At 43.7% G+C, this 27,670-nt stretch overlaps 1 protein-coding gene across 5 annotated transcripts in view; it reads left to right on the forward strand.

Annotated features, from left to right (window-relative positions):
* Positions 1 to 27,277, forward strand: part of aspscr1 (ASPSCR1 tether for SLC2A4, UBX domain containing) — a 240,170-nt gene extending 212,893 nt beyond the window's left edge. For 2 of the 5 annotated variants that reach the window (XM_078225723.1, XM_078225725.1), the window contains 3 exons: positions 6,041 to 6,110; positions 13,029 to 13,207; positions 19,268 to 19,493. In XM_078225723.1, the coding sequence (XP_078081849.1) occupies positions 6,041 to 6,110; positions 13,029 to 13,207; positions 19,268 to 19,278 (260 nt within the window). In that variant the 3' untranslated portion in view covers positions 19,279 to 19,493. Of the gene's footprint in view, positions 1 to 6,040; positions 6,111 to 13,028; positions 13,208 to 19,267; positions 19,494 to 26,993 lie in introns of those variants that run through there. The other 3 variants (XR_013499185.1, XR_013499186.1, XM_078225724.1) reach the window with 3 other exon arrangements.
* The last annotated feature ends 393 nt before the right edge of the window (positions 27,278 to 27,670 follow it).

Consider the following 27,670-nt stretch of genomic DNA (forward strand, 5'->3'; position numbering starts at 1 on the left):
TGAAGTAAGCCCTGATGTTAAAAATGCATTGTTACCTGTGTCTTGTGGTGATGTCGCTTCTAACTGATAATGGTACAAGCTTGTAAAGCAAAAGATTTCTTTTGGCCAAATGCACTTTCACTTTTAGACAGTTTTATATACATTGTTAAGTTATATTATACATTTTATGGAGCTTTTCTATTTCAGATTTATCCTTAAAGTGTCTGTTTTCAGAATAGTCCAAAACACTTCCCATCGCATGATGTCATTTTCAAACGACAAAAAGTCATTTGGGCAGTGGCTGTTTTACCCCCCAAAATATCCGAGTAAAATGTCAAACAAGAAATATTAAGTCAGTCGCCTGGAGTCAGAGAAACAAAAGATAGGGGCAGCATATTAGAGACCCAATAAATCCCTATGTTTATGTCAAATGGAAAGTGTCTTCACCTGGTTTCAGGTACAGTTAGAGTAAGTTTCAGGCAAGTAGTTGGAAACTTGCATTTCCTGCCATCTGCTTGGGTTGAAATGAGTGATGAATGCAACATGTTGTGGATTGGCCAGGGTGGCACAGTGGTTGTCACAGCACCAGGGACCTGGATTCACTTCCAGCCTCTGGTCACCATCTGTGTGGAGTTTGCATGTTTTTGGCGTGCCTGCATAGGTTTCCTTCGGGTGCTCCGGTTTCCTCCCACGGTCCAAAGATGTGTAGGTTAGCTTGATTAGCCAAGGCAAATTGTCCCTTAGTGTCAGTGGGACCAGCTGCGTAAATATGTGGGATTATGGGGCTAGGGCCTAGGTGGGATTGTTGTCTGTGAAGATTCGATGGGCTGAACAGCCTCTTTCTGCACTGTAGGGATTCTATGATTCTATGAACTTGCTGCTGTGGTGAGGGCATTGGTGAAGATTCAGAAAAGATTCATGAGAATGGTTCTAGGGAGGAGGAACTTCAGTTACATAGAAAGATTGGAGGGATTGTTGTCATTGGAGAAGAGAAGGTTGAAAAGAGATTTGATGGAGGTATCCAAGTTCTGGACAGAGCAGATAAAGAGGAGCTGTTCGTATTGGAAGGATTGAGAACCAGAGGGCACAGATTTAAGGTAATTGACAAAAGAAGCAATGGCGACATGAGGAAAAACTTTATTACACAGCAAGTAGTTAGGAATTGAAATGCACTGGCTGAGTGTGGGATGGAGGCAGGGTCTATTGAGGCTTTCAAAAGAGAATGGGATAATAACCTGAGAAGGAAATATTTGCAGGACTGGGAAAAAAGGAATGGGCGAGACATTATGTGAATTGCTCCTTAAGACAACCACGACCGACCAAATGGCCCCCTGTGCTTTAACTATGCTATGATAGGATCTGGCGGCAAATAGCAACTCACCACCGACATCTTATCAAGGGTGGGCTGTAACTTACTGGACAATCAATAAGATAAAAATGCAGCAATGTAAATGTTGCAACTTGAACCTCATGAAAGATGTATCTACTGCTTATCTCAAACGATCAAAAGAAAGAGAAAGAAACCAACAGAGAAGAAATTGTCTAATAGTTGATGGAGAACCAGAGCTGATAGCCGAGCTCTCGAACTTGACAAATTGCTGGATTTCCTTCTACAAATACTGAAAAATGACAATGTGTCATTCGAACAATAGCAAAGTGAGTTGCATTATAGTGTAAAATAATGTACTTTAACTGTGCTGGGCCAAAATTGGATGAAATCAACTGTGACACCAAGAAGGTGTTTTACTGATGCATGTTTGCCCAGAATTCTTATGTATAATATTGCATTATTTCACTCCAAGTTCCTAGTTCTTCACTTAGCTAAGGTGAAGGAATGGAACAACAAAGAGATGTGTGGTGTTTGCACGTTCTCCCCGTGTCTGCATGGGTTTCCTCCCACATTCTGAAAGACATGCTGGTTAGGTGCATTGACCCGAACAGGCGCCGGAGTGTGGCGACTAGGGGAATTTCACAGCAACTTCATTGCAATGTTAATGTAAGCCTTACTTGTGACTAATAAATAAACTTTAACTTTAGCCTAGTGACAAACTTGATACTGCAAGTAAATACATGTTCACCAAGAATAAATTGGTCGTAAAAATGGGGAAAAGGCTGAGATTTATTTCCAGATACCTACTGTATTAAATAAAAAGCCTCTGACACATTTTTACCCATGTGTGCCAACTCAACTTACCAACCACATACTTAAAATAAAAAATTTGCTTTGGTTGTTGGTTTTTCCACCAGTCCAGTGCCAAACTGGCAAGACTGCCACTTGCTTCTTGGTCTGAGCAGAGTTGGCTGATCAATGCCAAAACAATGAACTTCAGGTGCTACGTTTCACCTCGACACCCGGACGTATGAAAGTCAATCAAGGTTCCCACTGGTGAGAACCATCTAATGAGATGTGCTGGGAAGTGAGCAAAGTGCAGGCTTCAGAAGAATGGGATTCCGGGCCTTGATGATTTGAAATGTAAAAACTGACATGCTTGTTTTCTGCTTAAAACTCACTTGGACAGTTTTAATCAAATAACCAAGACTGCAATTCAACTTATCCTTGTCAGCTGTGGAAAAGATCAAGCTCAACTGTGACTCTGCCCACCATTGAACAGATTACCATCACTGGGGGCTTAGATAAAGAGTGGCCAGGTGGACAGGGTACCAAAGGCTACCAACACCTATGGAGCCAAATCCAGGAGAGGATAGAAAATTGGAGGGGTATTGCTCTCTCCTCCTCCATCTTGGACCCAGTAGACGGGGTTTTTTCAGAGGCTAAGTATTGAGCTTAACTTTAGATAATACAAAGACTCGCGACACAGCAGTATCCCGGTGAAAGACTTTCTTTATTGACCAACGTACGATGGGAGGAGACATCAGGCAGACTGATGCCTCTCTGAAGTTACATTACATCCGCCAACATAATTATCCATCTCCAAAATCACTTTTCCCGCCTCCTGGTTCATCCTGACCAGGTATGAATAATTAATCATTAGTACAGGTCAATCATTATTAAGAAATGTCATACACTTTAGCCATCTGCACCCTGTCCTCTGACAACATGGGAGTTCATTGGTCCGTAGAATCTGGAAGCTCCTATCCTCTTGTCTCCAAGCAACTTCCATAACGCTAATCATGGAGTTCAAAGGTAACTTCTCCCCTGTCTCTTAGCAACTTCTATTATGCAAATCATAGGGCCAAAAGTTCCCGTTCCCACTGATTTGGTGAGTTACCTTTATCAGTAAAAATGAATAATCCTATTCATTTTAGAGTCTGTAAATCTGTACTTTCTCTGACGTATAATGATAAAAATTGTACGCTGTGACTGCATTGTTCTTAAAGAATGTGGTTCTTTTTAGCTAGCTTCCATCCCATTATACCTTGGGGCAGCCTGCATTTTGAGCAAAGTGTACATCTGAAATATATTTTAAAATCCAAAATACATGTTTAAATCTTTTAACTGGTTATATGTGTTTCTATGCAGACAGTACCTTCTGTAACATATTTAAGGTAGTCTGTGATTCTTATCCAAAGTTAATCCACTCAGTTTTTTAGTAATCTTATTTGTATTTTAAATCCCAGAGTATTTTGAAGTTCTCTAACAGATGCCATTCCCAGCTAAGAGGGAGCACTTTTGTCTTCCTGCAAGCATTTGTTAATGCAACTGTGTAACTAGCTGTCTACATCAATAGGGATGAAGTAGAAAGGGTCGAGAGCTTCAAGTTTTTAGATGTCCAGATCACCAACAACCTGTCCTCCCCATGCCGACATTATAGTTAAGAAAGCCCACCAATGCCTCTACTTTCTAAGAAGACTAAGGAAATTTGGCATGTCAGCTACAACTCTCACCAACTTTTACAGATGCACCATAGAAAGCATTCTTTCTGGTTGTATCACAGCTTGGTATGGCTCCTGCTCTGCCCAAGACTGCAAGGAACTACAAAGGGTTGGGACTGTAGCCCAATCCATCACGCAAACCAGCCTCCCATCCGTTGACTCTGTCTCCACTTCCCACTGCTTCGGAAAAGCAGCCAGCATAATTAAGGACCCCACGCACCCTGGACATTCTCTGTCTCACCTCCTTCCGCCGGGAAAAAGATACAAAAGTCTGAGGTCACGTATCAACCGAGTCAAGAACAGCTTCTTCCCTGCTGCTGTCAGACGTTTGAATGGACCTACCTCGCATTAAGTTGATCCTTCTCTACATCGTAGCTGTAACTGTAACACTACATTTTGCACTCTCTCCTTTCCTTCCCTATGAACGGTATGCTTTGTATAGCGCGCAAGAAACAATACTTCTCACTGTATGTTAATACATGTGACAATAATAAATCAAATCAAATCTAGCTAGAATGATGTGTGCACAACCATTCCGTTGATTTGCTATTTGAAATGCCATCCCTCAGCTCTGCATGTTACTAGAAGACTGCCTGATATATCTACCTTATAATTTGGGAATTTGCAGTCATAGCCCAGATCACAATTAAAGCAAATGGTTTGTCACTGAAACTGAAAATTGTGCGAATCTCAGGATCCATCAGAGTGCAGTTCCTTGCTCACCAGCACCACCAAAAAAACAAATCACTAGATTGTGCAAACTGCCATTTTCTGACTCTGTTCCCACTTGTTCTGAACTATCCTGTTTTGCACAGTCTGGGAGACCTTTTGCTGTGAGGTGCTCTATTCGTAATAAAGACAATTCCCAAATGGATGGCTGGCCCATAAAATTTAAACCCTGAAAATTTCAATGCTTCTGCCTCGTAAACTCAGTCAGTCTGACAATTCATTCATCTGAGGCCTCACGCCTCTTGGGCGTTCTGAATCCTCCCCTCCAGTACCTACAATTTTCTGTTTCTGTGACAAATCACTTGCATTAATTGTCTGCAATCACCAAATGATAAGGTCCTGATAGTGACATCATGCTAAGCTAAGACCCAGCTTGCACTGTTGGAGGTACCAGGTTATGGATGAGGCATTAAGCTGAATTTCTGTACACTCACACAGTGATAGCACAAAATTATGTAGTGTGTCCTGGGAAATATTTAATCCTTGATCAAAACCACAGCCATTGATTATCTGGCACTAATTCATTCGTGTTTGTGGCTTCTTGCTGTGCGCAAATTTGGATGCTGTATTTCCCTACATGTTCCTGTTTGATAATTACTCCATTTACATCAGCAGCATTCAGTTCTATTCACACCACCATAATGGGTCAGATCTCAAACAAAGGCGATACGGAGAGAATCTGGTGAACCAGTACGACGACAATAATCTCTCTCTCAATGTCATTAAAATGAAGGAGATAGCCATTGACTTCAGGAAGCGTAGTGGAGGACGTACCCCTGTCTACATCAATGGGGATGAAGTGGAAATGGTCAAGAGCTTCAAGTTCCTAGGTATCCAGATCATCAACAACCTGTCCTGGTCCCTCCATGCTGACACTACAGTTAAGAAGCCCACCAACACCTCTTCTTTCTCGGGAGGCCAAGGAAATTTGGCATGTCCACTACAACTCTCACCACCTTTAGCAGATGTATCATAGAATGCATCTTTTCTGGCTGTATCACAGCATGGTATGGCTCCTGCTCTGTCCAAGACCGCAAGAAACTACAAAGGGTTGTGAAAGAAGCCCAGTCCATCACTCAAACCAGTCTCCCACCCTCTGATACTGTCTAAACTTCCCGCTGTCTCGGAAAAGCAGCCAGCATAATCAAGGACCCCATGAACCCCAGACCTGTTCTCTTCCACCTTCTTCCATCGGGAAAAAGATACAAAACTCTGAGGTCATTACCAGCCGACTCGAGAACAGCTTCTTCACTGCTGCTGTCAGACTTTTGAATGGACCTACCTCGCACTAAGTTGATCTTTCTCTACACCCTAGCTATGTCTGTAACATGACATTCTGCACCCTCTCCTTCTCTATATCCAGTATGGTTTGTCTGTATAGCATGCAAGAAACAATACTTTTCACTATAATGCATGTGACAATAATAAATCAAATCAAAACATACCATTTTGCTAAAATATTAAGTTGGTTAATGTTTTCTATTTTTTTTTCACTTAGATTGCTACTTATGTGAAGAGTTCTTGAAATCTCCAACCTCTATCTCCCAAGCAGACCTCACTGTAACCAGGTTTGTACCCACACTGCAGCCAAATGTGGCCTTGGGCCTGTATATTAACCCATGGATAATTGTGGAAATATTTACATAATTATAATTTCTAAAATAAGATATGTGAATGTTCTATCTTGTTATCTACTGTGATAGGTAGATACATAAATACAACACGCTTCATAATATCACAAGTCATTTGCTAGCAAGCTAACTTAGTTGCTAATTTGCTATTCCCTTGAATGATTGGACGAAGCATTGAGCCAGAAACTAATATTGAGTTAGATGTGCACTTGCAGGCATTTTTTCCTCATGTTTTTGAACTCTTTTGTCCCTTCCTAATGCTTGTTTAATCTTTCTCTTTCTCTCACACTTTTTCCTCTCTCCCTCATTCTCTACATCCAGAGTTGCATCTCATGCATCCATGATCACCCATTTATTGAGTACCTTGTAATGGGTTGTTGCTGTCTTGCACTCGTGTGTTGTGCAGATTGCGAAGCAAATGCTATTTAACTGTTAACTGCTCTCTGTTAACTGACAGGTGAGGAACATTATGGAGATGGAGGTTTAAACGTCAGTGAATAGTTTATTTTAGTCACTACTCATTTTGCTGATTAATAAGTGAGAAGCAGGCAACTCAGATATCCACAGTATTATTGAAACATGAGGAATTATTATTTGTGACAAAGTGGTGTCTTGACAGACATTGAAATATCACGTGTTTGCTTTGGATCAAATGGAGATGGACGTTACAATATTTGTTGCCTGACCTACCTGTCCACCAAATCCAGTGTGCTGTTCTTCACAGACTCCAAAAATACTTCATAAAATATACAACATGCAATTTGCAGTAGATATACTCAGTCTCTCACCTTAAATATTTCATTGATCATCAGTGACATACCAGAACCTTGCAAACTCGTGGATATATAGAAACTAGAAGCAGGAGGCCATTCAGCCTTAGAGTCTGCTCTGCCTTTCATTTTGATCATTGCTGATCATCCAATTCAATATCCTGATTCCGCCCGTCCTCTCTCTTCTCCCCCCCCCCGCCCCCCCGAACAATTAAACCATAAGAAATTTAAAATTAATGAATGTGTAATGGGTGGCACAGTGTGGCACAGTGTAGCACTGCTGTCTCACAGCGTCAGGATCCCAGGTTCGATTCCAGCCTCAAGTCAGTGTCAGCGTGGAGTTTGCACATTCACCCCGTGTCTACGTGGGTTTCCTCCAGATGCTCCGGTTTCCTCCCACCCAAAGATGTGAGGGTCAGGTTGATTTGCCGTGCTAAATTGTCCCTTAGTATCAAGGGGATTAGCAGGGTAATACATTGGGTTAAGGGGAAAAGGCCTGGGTGGGATTGTTGTCGGTGTAGACTCGATGGGTCAAATGGCCTCCTTCTGCACTGTAGGAATTCTATGATTCCTAATGTCATTTCACTATTCCCGTCCACAATAAAGTGATAATGTTGCTGTTAAACATTTAACTGCAGGTTTGTTCTTTTTATAACTGGGTAGCTGATACACACACTGGTTGGAATTTGTAACCCACACAAACTGAAGCTGATTATGTGCATGTACAATACTAATGCTCAACCATGCAAAGCGTTGAATGCATATTTATTACAGGATACTAAGCTAAGTATATTTATCCTGGTTTAAGGTGTCAAGATATTCAGTTGATTCAGTACAAGGCAAAAAAACAGTCAGTTCTTTTCGGCTAGTTGATTTCTCTAACAAGAAATACTCAGAACCAAAGATACTTTTATAAATAACTTGCTTTTCCACAGTTGCTAATTGATCTTAAGAGTGAAAGTATAAAAGGATTATAGTCACAGGGCCACAATCAAAAATAAGAAAACAAATATTGCTCAGAATATAAGCTGTATGCTTCACCTTGCGAAAATAGAATTCATCCTCAAAATAAAGTGGGATATTAGAAAGCGTTCAGTATAAAAATGCATTGTATTCGTTCTTGAAATACCCTAAAAAAAAATTCATTTCAAACTTAAAATTGGTATTTCAGAAAGCAGATGTGGAAGAACTGCTTCAAGTTGCAGCAGCTATATCCCTCATCAATCTCTTTGTTACCCCTAGACTTGAATAGGCTGACAGCCCTCCCATCTCCCACCCTCCATAAGCTTGTGTTCATCCAAAGCTCTGCCTGTACCCCAATTCTTCTCAAATCTCATTTACCCATTACCCATGTGCTTGCAAAGCTTCACTGGCTCTCCACCCAACAACACTCAAATTTTAAAATCTTTGTCTGTGTTTTCAAATTCCTCCGTGGCCTCACCCCTCCCCGTCTCTGTAGTCTCCTCAGCCTTGCTGGCCTTTGAGATTTCCACACTCCTCCAGTTCGGGCCTCCCGCACATTCTTCATGTTTTAATTGCTCTGTCGCCAGCGCCAGTGCTTTCAACTGCCTTCACTCTAATTCAACCTCTCCACCTACCTCTCCTTTTTCAAGATACTCCTTGAATCAGCTCTTGGTCATCTGTCCCGATTTCTCTTTCTGTGGCTCCGTGTCAAAAATGTTTTCATTGATATAGCTCTTTTTAAGCAGCTTAGGGAGTTTTATTATTTGAAATGTTCTTTCTAAAGGCAAGTTGTTCCATTTGTCCTTTGAATGTGTAATTTTTCCCTTTGAAGTATTCAGCCAATTCTTTTCTGAGAGTTATTGGATCTTTTTCCACCAGCCTTTCAGACAGTTCATCCCAGATCACAAGGCAATGTATATTTATGAGAAAAGAAAGTTTCCACTCATCACTTTACTGGTTCTGCCAATTACCTTAAATCTGTGTCATTTGATTACGCACACTTCTGCTGATGGAAACAATTCATAAATCATTGATTGGAGCTCAGCTGAAGTATTGTGCGCAGTCCTATTTGAAGTTTAAAGTTTTATTTATTAGTCACAAGTAAGGCTTACATTCACACTACAATGAAGTTACTGTGAAATCCCCGGGTACACTGAGGGAGAATTTAGCATGGCCAATGCACCTAACCATCATGTCTTTCGGACTGTGGGAGGAAACTGGAGCACCCGGGGGAAACACACGCAGACACAGGAAAAACGTGCAGACTCCGCACAGACAGTGACCCAAGCAGGGAATCGAACTCAGGTCCCTGGCACTGTGAGGCAGCAGTGCTAACCACTGTGCCACCCTGCCTGTGGTCCCGGGAACCACGTTAGAAAAAAGATGGAAAAGGTCTTGAAGAGGGTGCAGAGGAGAATTGCCAAAATGGTACCAGGGGTGAGGGAATTTGGTTATGTGGAGAGACTAGAGAAACTATAGCATTGTTCTTGGGGCAGAGTAGGTATGGGGAGATTTAATACAGGCATTAGAAAATGAAAGATTATGATAGTGAGAAACATTTCCATTGCCGTACAGTCCAAAAGCAGAGGACACAGATTTTAAGATATTGGGCAAAGTGTTAATTTTTTTTAACATAGTAAGTTATGATTTGGGATGCACAGACTGAAAGAACAAAGAACAGTACAGCACAGGAACAGGCCCTTCAGCCTCCAAGCCTGCGCCGATCATGATGCCTGCCTAAACTAAAACCATATGCACTTGCGGAGTCCGTACCCTTCCATTCCCATCCTATTCATGTATTCGTCTAGTTGCCCCTTAAATGTCGCTATCGTACCGGCTCCCACCACCTCCCCGGGCAGCGCGTTCCAGACATTCACCACCCTCTGTGTAAAAAAACTTGCCTCGCACATCTCCTCTAAACTTTTCCCCATGCACCTTAAAACTATGTCCCCGAGTACTTGACTTTTCTACTCTAGGAAAGAGCATCTGACTATCCACTCTGTCCATGCCATTCATAATCTTGTAAACCTCTATCAGGTCGCCCCTTAACCTCCGTCGTTCCCGTGAGAACAAACCGAGTTTATCCAACCTCTCCTCATAGCTAATACCCTCCAGACCAGGCAACATCCTGGTAAACCCCTTCTATACTCTCTCCAAAGCATCCACATCCTTCTGGTAGTGTGGTGACCAGAATTGTACACAATATTCCAAATGAGGCCTAACTAAGATTCTGTACAGCTGCAGCATGACCTGCCAATTTTTAAACTCAATGCCCCAACCGATGAAGGCAAGCATGGCGTGTGCTTTCTTGACTACCTTATCCACCTGCGTTGCCACTTTCACTGATCAGTATGCTCAGATCTCTCTGCCTGTCAATACTCCTAAGGGTTCTACCATTTACTGTATAATTCCTACATGCATTGTACCTCCCAAAATGCATTATCTAACACTTGTCCGGATTAAACTCCATCTGCCCTTTCTCTGCCCACGTCTCCAACTGGTCTATATCTTGCTGTATCCTCTGACAATCTTGTGGAAGCGGATTCTGCAGCAACTTTCAAAGAAAATTGGATAACTAAAACAAGGAGAAAATTGCAGGGTTTGTCGGGAGAAAGTAGTAAGTGGGACTAACTAGATAGCTCAAGAACTAGCAAGGGTGTGATGAACCAAGAGGTCTCCTATGCTGTATGATTACAACTGGTTTGACCCGAGGAACAACTGTTAGTGGCTGTTGTGTCTGCAAATGTTACACACCTCCAACATTTTAATGGTGAGGCGACTTTATAACGTTGAGGCCATTTTTTTAAAAAAAGTTAAATCTTGAACCTAAAGGTAGAAAAAACACAGAAATGTTATGAGAAGTGGGATGGGGCTGTTGTTTCACTGCAAGCATCGTGCTTTTTTAAATTGCACTGTAGCCATGTAACCACTCTGTGCTAACACTTGCTTGTGTCACCATTTTCCTGTCTAACCATAACCACACAGTCTGCATAAACTACTCACATTGTGCAGATTCAGTAAGTAGTCTCACAACAGCAGGTTAAAGTCTGACGAGTTTATTTGGTAGCATGAGCTTTCGGAGTGTTGCCCCTTCATCAGGTGAGTGCCGAAAGCTACCAAATAAACCTGTTGGACTTTAACCTGGTGTTGTGAGACTACTTACTGTTTTGGTCACTGCTTTGGTGTATGTATTTGCAGTGCCTGTGGCTGTGGTATTGATGATGCTATCCTCAAAAGAACATAGCACAGGAACAGGCCCTTCGGCCCACAATGTTGTGATGAACATGACGCCAAATTAAACTAATCCCTTCTGCCTGCCCTTAGTCCATATCCCCCTATCCCTTGCATATTCATGTGCTTATCTAAAAGCCCCTATTTTGATTTGATTTGACTTGGTTTATTATTGTCACATGTATTGACATACAGTGAAAAGTATTGTTTCTTGCGCACTATACAGGCAAAGCATACCGTTCATGGAGAAGGAAAGGAGAGAGTGCGGAATGTAGTGTTACAGTCATAGCTAGGGTGTAGGGAAAGATCAACTTAGTGCGAAGTTGGTCCATTCAGAAGTCTGATGGCAGCAGGGAAGAAGCTGTTCTCGAGTCGATTGGTACGTGACCTCAGACTTTTGTATCTTTTTCCCGGTGGAAGAGAGAATGTCCGAGGTGCGTGGAGTCCTTAATTATGCTATTGTATCTGCCTCCACCACCACCATCCCTGGCAGCGCGTTCCAGACACCTACCACTCTGTAAAATAAAAACCTGCTCCTCACATCTCTCTTGAACTTTCCTCCTCTCACCTTAAGTGCGTGCCCACGAGCTTAGAACAACACGCAGAGCCGTATCGACCTCAGCACGAGCTTACAACAACACGCAGAGCCGTATCGACCTCAGCACGAGCTTAGAACAACACGCAGAGCCGTATCGACCTCAGCACGAGCTTAGAACAACACGCAGAGCCGTATCGACCTCAGCACGAGCTTAGAACAACACGCAGAGCCGTATCGACCTCAGTGTCCATTCTTTTTTTAAGGTCCACGGTTGTTTTGAGTGGCGTGCTGGTGTGGAGGACAGAGCAAGAAACAGGATGTAGGTTCTCGGTTGAAGCCACCCTGTCTCCTCGGCGAAGGCTGAGCGAGAGCAATTCCCGAGTCTCCCCCACCGTTACTCTTCCAGCAAATGATTTCAGAGTTGCGTTGCCAGAGGCCTGGAACAGGCTATTCACTGACTCTCTCAGCCTGGGGATGATGAAAGACTCGAGCAAGGAGGAGGAGAGATCTGTTTCGCTGCTCAGAAGGGGAACTTGTTTCTCTTTTGAATTCTACGCTGACCATTTTGTTGCCAGTGGTCCTCAGCTGGGAATTAGAAATGTTCACAATAGATTATTTCTTCCAGAACTTTGATATCAGTGCTTTGCAGCAACAGGCTAATCTGCCTGAAACCAGAGACAAGTGAGCAACACTCTCGCCCTTTCCTTCTCAATTGAACACTTAAATTGGCAGCTGAGAGTTAACAAAACCCACATTTACAACAAATAAATTGGGGAATCAGCATTGTCTTGGGATTAGAGTGTGGAAATCGGTTTCTTGCTGCTTTGTCATTGACACCTTTTCATTGATGTAGCAAGCAATAACAACTGCATCATAAACACCTGATAAATATGGGCGCTTCAAGGGTATTTCTTGTTTCTTCACAGCACAAGACCACAACAAATATGTTTAGTGCAAGTCAAACTGTGAACAATTCTTAGTCTGCTCAACAGGACCTCCTGCCTGTATTTTTTTCAGGAAGTATTTTAGCAGCAGAACATCAAATGCTGTCAACAGTCAGGTGACATGCATGTGGTGCCATGTCAGATCAGATAGAGAAACAGGGCAGTTGAAGAGACGATGGTAGGCAGGAAGTGGATTGTGATTAGTGTTACTGGCTTTTGTCTGTTTGATTTAACCCCTGCAGATTTGAGACTCTCTGATTAGCTAATTACCGCTGGGTCACAGAATCCCCTTTGTTTATGGTGGTTGGTTTCTGAGAGAACTCTGCGTGAGGCTGAAAGGACCCTTCAGCTTGAAAGTGGTGTCCAAGTTCTGTGCAGTTTCTAATGATTCATTCTCCATCCTCCTCAGCTGTATCCCCAGACTTGCAACTCCTTCAACTAGTTCACTGACTTCTGAAGCAGCAATTCACCCCCCTGCTAAGGGTGGGGAAAAGGATGAAGTGAGGAAGCAGCCCGTGACAGATGCAGCAAGTTCTAGGTCAGTTCCAGCTGACCCGAGTAAAGTTCCCAAATGGTTCAAATCGCCAGGTAACTTGGACTTGTTTTATAATAATTCTATCAGCTTACAAACTCTCGTGTCAAATAACACAAAAAGTACAGGAAGCATTTCAGAGTAACTTGCTGTTTGTATCTTTCACTCAAATACCGCCGTGCACTTTTCCGCTCGCCCATTCTCTTGCACACACTCTCACGTGATCGATTCAACTGTTAGCTTCATTCTTTTGATGGTTGTCTTCCCTGCCTCTCTTCCTACACCTACCTACCTTTCACAGCCAGGGGGGTGTGCTGCAGACCTGAATCCAGTCACCCGTCAATGTTGGTTTATTGCTGTCTGCTAGCAGGTACTTGAGAATGGCCTGCAGTGACGATGATTTTCCTTTCCTGTGACTGACTTCCAACTCGCACTTGTCCGCGCCCACCAGGGTGCGATCAGGAATTGGGTGTGTGAGATTCTGGTCCCTACCACCCTCCATTGGTACATTTAACAATCAAACTAACCTGATGGGTATGGCCCATAAAGTTGGGTTTTTGCAAATTTGTTACATCTGTCGATTCATAATTGATTCCTGGTGTGCTTTGACTTTATTATTTAAAAGTAAAAATAAAGTTCATTTATTAGTCACAAGTAGGCTTACATTAACACTGCAATGAACTTACCGTGAAAATCCCCTAGTCGCCACACCACGGAGCCTGCTCGGGTACACTGAGGGAGAATTTAACATGGCCAATGCACCTAACCAGCACATATTTCGGATTGTGGGAGGAAACCGGAGCACCCGGAGGAAACCCACGGGGAGAACGTTCAGACTCCGCACAGACAGTGACCCAAGGCCGCAATTATACCCGTGTCCCTGGCGCTGTGAGGCAGCAGTGCTAACCACTGTGCCACCCAGGAAAATATTTTTCCATTTGCATTAAAATCAATACAGAAATATGTAAAATGGGTGCCGTGAACAGTTTGTCATTAAGTTGACTAGCCCTCCCCTTTGTAATATCAAAATAACTTTGGTTAATTCATTATCAGAATGTGAGTAACACTGACAAGACTGGCATTTAATCACCCATCTCCAACTACCCTGAGCAGATAGTGGTGAACCATCAGGTCAGTCAGAATATTGCAGTGTTTGACACAGCTGAGTGGCTTGCTGGAAAGATGGAGGCTGAGGGGCGACCTGATAGAAGTTTATAAAATTATGAGGGGCATCGATAGGATGAAGAGTTGGAAGCTTTTTCCCAGGGCAGAAATGACAATTGCAAGGGGACACAAGGTAAGGGGGGGGGGGGGGGAAAGGTTCAGTGGAGATGTGCGGGGGAAGTTTTTTCACATAGAGGGTGGAATGCACTGCCAATTGAGGTGGTTGAGGCAGACATGTTAGTGACATTTAAGACTTATCTGGATAGGCACATGAACAGATGGGGTATAGAGAGATACAAACGGTTGGTCTAGGTAGGACAACATGACCGGTGCAGGCTTAGTGGGCCGAAGGGCCTGTTCCCGTGCTGTTCTTTGTTTTTTTTTGTTCTTTGTTACCTTCAGAGGGCAGTTAAGAGTCAACCACATCAGTGTGGAACTGGAATTACAGAGATACCAGACCAGGTAAAGAAGCAAGTTTCCTTCCCTGAAGGATATCAACAATAACTTGCATTTATGTAGTGCCTTTCATGTAATGAGGCTTTGCATGAGTATTATGAAGCCAAGTTTGACACTAGCCATCAAAAAAAGATGTAATGATCGATGACCAAAAGCTTAGTCCGACAAGTGGGTTTTAAGGAGTGTATTCGAAGAGGAAAGAGCTCCAGAGTTGCAGAGGTTTTCATGAAGAAACTGCAGCTGAAGTCACAGCCACCAATAAAACCGGGGATGCTCAAGAGGCCAGATTTAGATGTGTGTTGAGGCTTGAGAAAATTGTGGAGCTGGAGATGATTGGAGAAATGGGAGGCACAAGGCCATGGAGGGATTTGACATCAAGGATGAGAATATTAAAATGGAGATTTGGTTAATCGGTAGTCAGTGCAGTTCAGTGAGCGCGGGAGTGATGGGCGAATGCAAACCGGTGCAAGTTAGAACGCAAGGCCGTCCAAGCTCTGCTGCCCCAAGTTTCCGGAGGGTGGCACGTGGGTGATTGGCCTGAAGTGTTACAAGTCTAGAGGTCGCAAAGGCATGAATGAGCATTTCATCAGCCAATGAGCTGATGGGGGACAGTCTGGCAGTGTTACATCAGTGCAAGTAAGCAGCCTTAATGATGGCACATAAGTGTGGTTGGAAGCTTAGCTCAGGGTCAAATATGATAAGATTACTAACTCTCTGCTGCAGACCCAGTCGGTTACTTGGAAGAGGGATGCAGTCAGTAGCTGGGGAACACAATTCATGCAGGATACCAAAGACAACTGCTTCAGTTGGTGGAACCATCTGCTCATCCAGAACTGGATGAGTGAGGTGAGGGGGTCGGGGGGGGGGGGGGAGTTTCCTCAGTGTGAGTGAGGTGGGGGGAGGAGGTGGCTGAGTTTTCTCAGTGTGAGTGAGGTGGGGGGGGCTCAGTTTTCTCAGTGTGTGAGGGGGGGGAGTTTTCTCAGTGTGTGAGGGGGGAGGGGGGTTGAGATTTCTCAGTGTGTGAGGGGGCTGAGATTTCTCAGTGTGAGTGAGGGGGGGCTGAGTTTTCTCTGAGTGAGGTGGAGGGGAGGGGGCTGAGATTTCTCAGTGTGAGTGAGGTAGGGGGGGAGTTTTCTCAGTGTGAGTGAGGTGGGGGAGAGGGGTTTGAGTTTTCTCTGTGTGAGTGAGGGGTGGCAGTGGCAGGAGGGGGTGAACCAGTTAGAGATTTCGAACAATCGAGCAGTTTCGTGGTCACCTTGCAGATTGGGTAAAAAAGCTGAATTCAAATATTCAAACTGGCGTGGTGGGGTTTGCACTCCCTGGAATGTTGAGTTCATTATCAGTGCGACTATACTGTTGTATAATCAACATTAAAAACTATTTGGTAAATGGTATAGATGATTCAGGATAACATTTGGTTATTTGTCACTTTTGGTCACTTCATAATAAAGCCAATGTTTTAAACCATGCCAGGTAATACATGTTAATACTCGGAGACTATAAGATATAGGGACAGAATAAGGCCATTCAGCCCATCAAGTCTGCTCCGCCATTCAATCTTGGCTGATATGATTCTCATCCCCATTCTCTTCATAACCCTTGATTCCCTTATTAATCAAGACCCATCTATTTCTTTCTTAAAGACACTCAATGACCTGGCCTCAAATACTGACAGGTGCTGGTTAAATTAACAGGTCATTAACCTGAACAATATGTCAAAGTACATGGGGAATGGGAGATGGATTGATGAATATCTGAGAGATGGATGTAGTCTCCCTAGAGCAAAGTAGAGCTGTGTTTAAATGGTGTTTCTGAAGCTGCAGATCTTTGGATTGAAGAATTGAAATTAAATCAACAATAGCCCATTCCTCAAATGTTTTTGCAAATACTGTTGGAGCCCCAGCCAAAAACACTGCTGTCTGATGGACCACAATCTCTCAACTCCATTTCACAACCCGGCTTGATGTTGCAGAAACATCATTGTTTTAAGGTGTTTGAGGGACAATGGAAACGAATGTTTGGTCCTTTATATTAATGGGGAGAGTAAACCCCAGCTCAAGGTCTAATGCTGAATGTTTGGGTAAAATGGAGGCACAGCTGAAGATTTGGAATTAGCTCTGAGTGAAACTTGGCGATTCACCAATCCTTCAGCCTCTGGGCTGGACAAGTTTCTGTTGTTTGGATGCGATGGAAGGCTGCTGGCTCATCCCAGATTTGACTATGTACTTTCAAAAACAGCTCTGTGCCAGTGGGATGGTGTTTAATAGCTGTAGTCGTATTCACAAACCTAAGGTCTGCCAGAGCCCAGCACACCTGTTATATATAGAACTCTCAGCCCATGGTGTGGGTCAGAAAGGTTCATTTGCAGGTTATACATTGCAAGAGTCACTGTTGAAATGCTGGTGGGAGTTTACTGCGGTCTTCAGTTAGCTGATTTTTGATCTGTTCAGATCTTTGAGTTTAGCCGGCTCTGATTAATTGAATGCCACATACCACTGGCTAAAATCAGTCAATTTCACTCTTGTTTGTATCTTTCTTTTCTTAATGATTTCTGAATATGATTACACTACAAGCACAGACATGACATAGGCTCGCACAGGATTGGTGAAACCATTGTGGGTCTGTTTGACTGGCCACAAAGATTAAAAGAACAATACAAATCCCTCAATTCTTCGCTAGAAGATTGCCCAACCTCCCTCTTAAACTTGTTGGTGCAATCCATCTCCGCCGTCGCCCTGGATAATTAATTCAGTCCTCTTTGTAAAGTTGTTCAATCTGAAATGTCTGATCACATTCCTTTTAATGAGCTCATTGCCAGAGTTACAACGGTTTTGGTTCTGTCGGACAATTTATTATCGTATCTGTTCTTCTATGCCCCTCAGAATCTCACATTCTGATCAGCTCTCTCTCTCTCTCTGCCCCTCAGCCCCCTTCTCAGGATGAAACCCCCACCCTCCCCCTATTTCCATTGACTCTCCTGGCCCTTGAACTTGTCCGAATTTTAGCGTCAGGTTCAGGCACCCACTTTGCAATCACTCAACTGTGTTCATCTCTACATCTGAGTTGTGGAGGAATCAGCTGTTCCATGTACCAAGGATGTTGAGGCTTCAATTGTCTCTTACACTGGATGATTTTTTGCAATAAGATATGCAGTTATTCAAGATGATAAAAGGTATGGATTAAGTAGACGTGCAGCGGATGCTTCCTCTTGTGGGGCATTCTAGGACGAGAGGTCATAGTCTTAGGATAAGGGGCAGCAAATTTAAAACAGAATTGAGGAGAAACTACTCCTCCCAAAGGGTTGTGAATCTGTGGAATTCGCTCCCCCAAAGTGCGGTGGATGCTGGGACAGTGAGTAAATTTAAGGAGGAGTTAGACAGATTTTTAATTGGTAACGGGTTGAAGGGTTATGGGGAGAAGGCAGGAAAATGGGGATGAGGAGGATATCAGCCACGATCGAATGGCGGAGCGGACACGATGGGCCGAATGGCCTAATTCTGCTCCTATATCTTATGAACTTATGCAAATATTAAGCAGTTTGAAAAATAATATATTACAGAAAGCACTCAGTTTACACCTTTGTGATGCATGCCTGAGGAATAGTTATCATTTTGATTCTTTTGAAAAAAACAAAAATGGTTGCTGCAGAAGAGGGTCAAAGTTTTAATCCTCAGTTTTGGTAAGGTCTTAGCTGGGATGCTGATGGGGACGCCAGAATCGGTTCCCAATACTCCTTTCTCTATTTGCTGCCCAATGGCCCCTGCATGAACTTGCTTGGATCTCAGCTGAGGGCATGAGCGAGTTTCATTCTAATCTCGCAACCTCCCTTTCACGGTGAGTTAAAATATCCCACTGCCAATCACTGTCCATGTTCATGCTTGAACCATGGGCAATTGGCTGAAACGCAGGAGCGCTCATGATGGCTGTGAGATAAACACTCTGAGAGCAAAAACCACCAGCTTAGAGAATCGAAATAGCCACCTAAGTGAGCAAAAATTACATCTTAGACTCGATGCATCTGCCCTAATGCTGCTGCTTTCAGAGGATTTGAGCGTCTTTCACATGCTATCAGCTTCAGGTTCAAAACAGGAAGATTTGGTTCACTCTACATGTTTTGTGTGTTGGTACGATTAGTGACGATTAAGGGCAGAACTTGGTGTTCTTTTCCCATGGATTCTTTTATTGGACTACTCCATATATATTACTTGGTGTTTCTAAGAAATTCACTCCATTGAAGGAAAGATCCCGGCTCGAGACACATTGCCGTATAGTGTTTACGATGAGGATGTTTCTAATTGCAATTGGGTCTGCTCAAGCTTACTGAATGATATTACAGTGAAAGGTTGTTGCATCTTTTCCATACCTTTATCACAACTTGTTATTTTTACAGACTAAGGAACACCGAGTTTGAATTCTACATATTTTCACTAAATAGTAGCTGTAATTTTTAGACCAAGTGCAGATTTTGTTCACTTTTTATTTTGTTCCAATTACAGGGAAGCGTTAAGAAGAGGAAAGATGTAAGCAGTGCCGTGGCCTCATATTAACTTCAAAGAACGCGAGGCAAATATCATTGATTGCTTTTTTTGATCTGTGGAAGTGCTTTTTTTTTTTGCTTTTCTTTTGTTTTGGAAAATTGAATGATCTGAATTTATTAATCGTGTAAAAGACTGTTCCAAATTAATAAGAGTTTTACAATAAAACAAATGGAAATTCTGCATAGATGTGCCCCCACTTTGGAGTGCTTCTGTTATTTTGTTTGAATATCTAAGTAAAATAAAAAGGTAATGCCAGAAAATAATACTTAGTCAAGATCAACATGTTTCTTAAGGAAAAAAATCTTTTGATGTTTTTACTTTTCAAGTATTTTGTTTCAAAGTGGATTGGAAGTTGTTAAGTACATGTTCCAGTTATTATTTGGAATTTTTTCCGTGTCTGGTTCCAGCAAGGAGAAAAGGGTAAGGGGTGGGGAAGATGTGGTACCCCAGTAAGTATGAAAGGCCTGTGTGTCTGTTAGTGGTCACTGGTTATGCTGTGGTGTCTGGTAGCTGCACACCAGATACTGTGGCAGGGGTTCGTCAGACATCCTGCACACAAATGAAGAACAAACCAGCTTTCATGTTTTACTTCACCTGCTGGTGCTACAAGACCAGAGTGAAAGTGAAGCTTTGCAACGTGCCTCTTTGTGATCAGATTCCACCGGAGTGGTTCATTCAAAGAAAACCTACAAATACCAGCCACCTGTTCTAAAAGCGACTACCCGAAAACCTTTTGGCTCTTCAAATGAAACTGGGTGGCACAGTGGTTAGCACTGCTGCCTCACAGCGGGGTTCAATTCCAGCCTTGGGTGACTGTTTGTGTGGAGTTTGCACATTATCCCCGTGTCTGCGTGGGTTTCCTCCGGGTGCTCCGGTTTCCTCCCACAGTCCAAAGATGTGCGGGTTAGGTTGATTGGCCATGCTAAATTAATCCTAGTGTCAGGGGGATTAGGAGGGTAAATATGTGGGGTTGCGGGGATAGGGCCTGGGTGGGATTGTTGTTGGTGCAGACTCGATGGGCCAAATGGCCACCTCCTGCACTGTAGATTCTATTATTTTCACAGCAAGAATCTGACCTACCCAAATCTCAAGTGATAATTCCTACAAATTATAAAAAACATCGTAACCTTTTTTAGAAGCCATTGGACGCGATGAAGCATCAAATCTTGCGGTAAAGAATACGTGAGAAGAAGTGGTTTGAAGATTACGGAGATGTTTTCTTAAGTGGAAGACACGAGAGTTGGCTGGGGAGATTCTTAATGGCGTGGATTTGATCCAAAAGGTCTCTTCTCACTCTCCTAATGATCTCTTCTCAATCTTGCTCTTAAAATGGGAGAATTTCCCTATAATGTGGTGGGTGGCTCTGGCGCCACCTGTCTCTCCAACCAGAATGGCGGGATCCCGCGGCAGATTCCGCGCTTTGGAACATCACTAATTATACACAGGCGAGTTCCACTCCCAGGTCTCCTGGTGGGCCGATGGCTGATTCATCTGCCCACCATCAGCTGGCGGGTTTGAAAGTTCCGTTGCCATATTTAAAATACCAGTCCAGCAACCTATCACTACCTCCAGCCCACCTGTCTTCACCAGACTCTGCAGGATGTCAGTAATCCAGGGGGAAAAGGCTAGCAACCTCAGAAAAGAAGCCTGTTCCTCGATTCAACCCCCATACCCCATCACCTGCTAGGTGCCCATGCCCTGCTTGGACCTCTACCTATTGCCTCTGGAGTACTCACCCATCCCCTTCACGTAGACAGTGAGGTTTATGAACCCCCTTGTTTGTGAGCTTTTCATGCGGCCTTGTCAGGGTCCAGCTTCCATCCCTTCAGTCTTCACTCTGCCTTCCATTGCTCACTCTGCTTTCCATTCTTCATCTTCATTCACCTCCTTGCTCCTCTGCCTGCCATTGTGAGCTCTTGCACACTCCCCGCCCCCGGCCTTACACAGTCCTCCTTCCACATTGCCCTCCTTGTCTTTGTTAGTCCATGCAAACCACCCCCCCCGACCCATCCCACCCACCCATCCCACCCCATCCCATGGCAGATGGTGGAATTTAAACTCAAAAGAAAATGATGACCATGAAACTTATTGTTGATTTGTCATTAAAACCCCATCTGGTTCACTAATGTCCACAGCAATGTAGTTGACTTTTAACTGCCCTCTGAAATTGCTCACTAAACCATTCAGTTGTGTTCAACCACTACAAAGAACTCACAAAGAAATGAAGCCAGACGGACCACTCAGCTTTAACCTGGGCACCAGAAACGACAGTGAAAAAACCCAGCCCTGTCGACCTGGCAAAGTCCTCCTTACTAACATCTGGGGGCGAGTGCCAAAATTAGGAGAGCTGCCTCACAGACTAGTCAAGCAGCAGCCTGGCATAGTCATACTCCGAATCATACCTTGCAGATAACATCTCGAGAGCTGCTACGAGAGGACATAGGTTTAAGGTGCTGGGGAGTAGGTACAGAGGAGATGTCAGGGGTAAGTCTTTCACTCAGAGGGTGGTGGGTGAATGGAATCGGCTGCCGTCAGTGGTGGTGGAGGCAAACTCGATAGGGTCTTTTAAGAGACTTTTGGATGAGTACATGGGACTTAATAGGATTGAGGGTTATAGGTAAGCCTATATATAAGCCTAGGTAGGTAGGGACATGACCGGCGCAACTTGTGGGCCGAAGAGCCTGTTTGTGCTGTATTTTTTCTATGTTCTATCTCAGACACCACTATTACCATCACTGGGTATGTCCCATCCCACCGGCAGGACAGACCCAGCTGAGCTGGCAGCGCAGCCAGAAGGGAATTACCTTGGGATTCCTCAGCATTGACTCTGGACCTCATTAAGTCTTACTGGACCAGGTCAAAAAGAGGAAGGAAACCTGCTGATTACCACGTGCTGTTCCCCCCCTCAGCTGATGAAATAGTTCTCCAGAACACCACATGAAGGAAGCAAAGGAACAAAATATAATCTGGGGTGGGGAACTTCAATGTCCATCACCAAGAGTGGCTCAGTAGCCACTTGGCCAGCTGACCAAGTCCTAAAGGACTTAGCTGCTAGACTGGAACTACGGCAGAGGGTAAGGGAGCCAAGAGGGAAAAGCATACTTGACCTCATCCTTGCCAGCCTGCCTGTCCCTGCATCTGTCCATGACAGTATCAGTAGGAGTGACTACTGCACAGTCCTTGTGGAAACAAAGTCCCGTCTTCCCATTGACGATACCCTCCATCGTGTTGTGTAGCACTATACTGCAATGGACTTCGAACAGATCCAGCAGCTCAAATCTGGGCATCCATGAGGCACTGTGGGCCATCAGCAGCAGCAGAATTGTACTCAACCACAACCTGTAACCTCGTGGCCTGGCAAATTCCGCACTCTACCATTTACCACCAAGCTGGGGGACCAATCCTGGTTCAATGACAAGTGCAGGAGGGCATGCCAGGAGCAACACCAGACGTACCTAAAAATGAGGTGTCAACCTGGTGAAGCTACACAACAGGATTACTTGCGTGCCAAACAGCATGGGTAGCAAGTAATAGAGCTAAGCAATTCCACAACAACGGGTCAGATCTAAGCTCTACAATCCTGCTACATCCAGTCGAGAATGGTGGTGGACAATTAAACAACTCTCTGGAGGAGGAAACTCCACAAATTATCCCCATCCTCAATGATGGAGGAGTCCAGCACATCAGTGCAAAAGATAAGACTAAAGCATTCACAACAGTCTTCAGCCAGAAGTGTTGAGTGGATGCTCCATCTCTGCCTCCTCCGGAGGTCCTCAGCATCACAGATGTCAGTCTTCAACCAATTCGATTCATTCCGAATGATTTCAAGAAACTGCTGAAGGCACTGGATACTGCAAAGGTCGTGGGCCCTGACAGTATTTCAGCAATAGTCCTGAAGACTTGTGTTCCAGAACTTGCCGCTCCCCTAGCCAAGCTGTTCCAGTACAGTCACAACACTGGCCAGCAATGTGGAAAATTGCCCAGGTATGTCCTGTACACACGGAACAGGACAAATCCAACCCGGCCAATTAGCGCCCCATCAGTCTACCCTCGATCATCAGTCAAGTGATGGAAGGAGTCATCAACAACACTATCATATGGCGATTACACAGCAATAACCTGCTTACGGATGCTCAGTTTGGGTTCTGCAAGGGTCTCGGCTCCTGACCTCACTACAGTCTTGGTTCAAACATGGACGAAAGAGCTAAATGCCAGAAGTGAGGTGAGAATGACTGCCCTCAGACATCAAGGCAGCATTTGAACGATGATGATCCATCATCGGAGGAGGCCGAGATGGATCATCCACTCGACACTTCTGGCTGATGATTGTTGTGAATGCTTCAGTCTTATCTTTTGCACTGATGTGTTGGCATTTGATGCCTTGCTGGCATCAAGGAACCCCAGCAAAACTCTAACCCTAACCCTAACACTAAGCCTAACCTTAGCCCTAGCCCTAACCCTAACCCAAGCCCTAACCCTAACCCTAGCCCTAACCCTAACCCTCACTACTATTCTGTTTTCATAATGCCTATTTCAATTTTAATTGAGACTTTTGTAACTATTTTTATGGAATTCACCGTTATTTTACTGTTCTCCAATCAATATTTCCATTTTGAAACACAAAAAAGCACACTATCCAGTACTTAAATAATATTTAAACCCTTTGGAGCAGTTACAAGAAATAATATTTTCTGTATGACTGTCAAAATGAAAGGCCAGCAGAGCATCTGAATGGCCAGACACAACGATTGTATCTCTATACGTTGTTTCCATCATTAGGATCTTTATTTTGTTTGTTTAAAACACAAATAAGAAACACATCCCTTGCCTGTTTTGGTATTTACATATCACACCCACTCTGCTTATCTTCCGAATTAAAACGATTCTTCCTCTCTGCTTAAACTATTTTTCTCCCTCTAAAGGTAAAGTGGCCATAGTCCCTTTGAGGGGGAGAGCTGACTGATGCTGATTTAACCTGAGGATCACCACACCTCAGGCGAGGGGCAAGATTGGGAAGACAGGGGCCTTCATGAATCATAGAATCCCTACAGTGCAGGAGGAGGCCATTCGGCCCATTGAGTCTGCACCGACCACAATCCCACCCAGGTCCTATTTCTGTAAGTCCACATATTTACCCTGCTGATCCCCCTGATACTAGGGTCAATTTAGCATAGCCAACCCACCTAACCCGCACATCTTTGACCTTTAACCTCAGCCGGTACGGGAATTGAACCCATGCTGTTGATGTCACTCTGTATCGCTAACCAGCATCCAGCCAACTCAGCTAACTGACTCCCACTTACTCTAAACTGCTTACAATGAAGAGGGGTGGTATGTACCCAACTTTCTGTTGCTCTATAACGGGTCTGTTAGAAGTAGTCTCGGTATGTCTACAATGTCTGCAGCTACCTGGACCCTAATTTCTAGAATTCCTTGCCTAAATCTAGCCACTTCTCCAACTCTCCTTCAGAACGGCCTTAAAATATAGAAACATAGAAGATAGGAGCATGAGGAGGCCATCTGGCCCTTCGAGTCTGCTCCGACATTCATTATGATCATGGCTGATCATCCAACTCAATAGCCTAATCCTGCTTTCTCCCCATAACCTTTGATCCTATTCACCCCAAGTGCTACAGAGTGTAATAGAATATAAAAAGCTACCTCTTTGACCAAGCTTTTGGTCAATTAGTCAGAGAACCAACTGGAATGATTTGAGGGGAGGGGGGGGCAAGAGGTCACTAAGCCCCTCTTGTCTGTGTTGGCTTTTTGAAAGATTTTCTGCTCTTGCCCCTTCACTCTGAAAATGTTGCCTTTTCAAGTATGGGGGTCACTGTGTCAGAAAAAGGGGTCGGCCATTCAGCACCGGGAAGAGGAGAAATTTCTTCACTGGTATGGTTGTGAATCTTTGCAATTTTCTGCTATAGAGAGCTGGGGAATGCTCAGTTACTGAGTATATTCAAGACAAGTTGATAGATTTTTGGACATTACCGGACGTGGGGATATTGTGAGAAGGTGGAATTGCAGTTAGAAGATCAGTCACGATCTTGTTAAGTAGCAGAGAAAGCTAAAAAGGCCAAATGGCCTACTTCATCTTATTCTGCATATGTCCAATTCCCTTTTGAAATATCATCTCCTTTGGCTCAATGTCAGTTTGTGGTTTGATAAGGCTCTTGTGAAGATTTACTATCTTAACGGTGCTTATAGAATTGCAAGTTACAAGAGGAAGAGTAAACTTACTATCCCGCAAACTCTACCAAAGAGAAAAAGACTTGTATTTATATAGCGCCTTCCAACGTCCACCGAATGTTGCAGAGCACTTAGTACTTCTTGAAGTGTAACACAAGAAACATGGCAGCCAATACACACAAACTTCCCTAAATAGCAATGTGATAATGGGCAGATAATATTTTTTGTGATGTGGATTGAGGATTAATTGCTGGCCAGGATTCCAAGGATAACTTCACTACTCTACTACCAGCCTGTCGAACAAGGGCAGATGGTGCATAGGAACGCCACCACGACCGACAAGCTTCCCCTTGGCAAGTTGCACCCCATCCTGACTTGGAACTATCACCATTCCTTCACTGTCACTGGGTCAAAATCTAGAACTCACTCCCTGACAGCACTGTGGGTATATCTACACCACATGGACTGCAGCGGTTCAAGGAGGCAGCTCACCACCACCTCAAGGGCAATTAGAGATGGGCAATAAATGCTGGCCCACATCCTGGGAATGAATTTTAAAAAAACAAAGGTGAGAAATTGCAGAATTCTGAGTTGCTAAGGGAAAATTTGTGTTCAAGCGTGTGTCTTGATCCGTGGATAATTCCTGATTTCAGCATTGAGGATGCAGGAAGGCGAGATAGGATGGAGGGTTATAGGTAGGCCTAGAAGGTAGGGATATGTTTCGGCACAACTTGTGGGGCTGAAGGGCCTGTTTGTGCTGTAGTTTTTCTGTGTTTCTAAACCATATATTCACATTCTGAACTAACTTATATTTCTCATTTCTAACTTGTATATAAATTCAAAATGGACACAGTTCTGATAATTCTGGGAAGGCGGACAGAAGCTGGGAGGGATGAGCAAATTGTGGCTAGTTTTTTGATCTGATTTGATTCATTATTGTCACATGCATTAGTATACAGTGAAAAATATTGTTTATTGCGCGCTATCCAGACAAGACATACCGTTCATAGAGAAGGAAAGGAGAGAGTGCAGAATGTAATGTTACAGTCATAGCTAGGGAGTAGAGAAAGATCAACTTAGTGCGAGGTAGGTCCATTCAAAAGTCTGATGGCAGCAGGGAAGAAGCTGTTCTTGAGTCGGTTGGGGTACGTGACCTCAGACTTTTGTGTCTTTTTCCCGACGGAAGAAGATGGAAGAGAGTGCATGAGATCCTTAATTGTGCTGGATTAAAGCTGGTGGCTTGGTTGCCTTTCACAAGGTGGGGAAAAGACATCGGATATTTGCAGATCTTCGTTATGTAGAGGTCACCAGACATTCACTGAATTTTTTTTTCAGTTCTTTGTTGAGTTGTCATTAAACTTAACACCACTTTGCAGATTTGGTTCCTTCTGTCACTCTTATGAATGTAGCTGTGTGAATTATATACAAAGCATATGTATTATATCTGTGTATCAATTACCGATATTACTCATGGTTAAATGTGTGTTTCTGTCCATAGATACCACGGTCTGCTTGAACATTCAGTCAGTAACTGCATCAAAAAAAACAGGAAAGGAGGAAAGAGGTTTGCTAAAGAAGGTTCAAAGGTTGAAAATAGACTTTCATCCTTATCCTAATAAAAATATACATTGAAATCATATGCTATGAGCTCTTTAATCAACTGGTACAAAGAGGGTCATTGTACTTGTATGTAGAATATGAACCCTTGTACACACTTAAAAAGTGCTTATTATCTAAAAGGGGTTTGACACTCTTCGTGTTAGTAAACGTACTCCTTCCGTCACCCTCTACTGGTGTGGTCCTTTCACTGATGCCTGACACGTTCTTCTAAACCAAACACCACTTTGGTCTAGCTGAATGAACTTCAAAGTGCCTGGAGAACCCCTGTGTTCCTGGCACTTGCCATTGTCTTGCAGCTTGGCTCTCTTTTTTTCCCTGAGGTCTAATTAATTCCAACTGCTCGCAGAGCTTTGAAGTGGCGAGCATGCTCAAAGCACCTGCCACAATCTGTAAAGTGCAGGTGGGGGGAAAAGAACAGCCAGCCAGGCTGAAACTCTTCATACTGGAGCACTGCTGGACTAATGTAATCCCCCTTCCATGAGAAACAGGACTTAACGGTATTTTATAAATCTAAATTAGCCAGTTCTGATATCAGTGCTCTTCTAACACTGCACA

Source organism: Mustelus asterias, chromosome 12, assembly GCF_964213995.1.
Source record: "Mustelus asterias chromosome 12, sMusAst1.hap1.1, whole genome shotgun sequence".
Taxonomy (NCBI): Eukaryota; Metazoa; Chordata; class Chondrichthyes; order Carcharhiniformes; family Triakidae; genus Mustelus; species Mustelus asterias.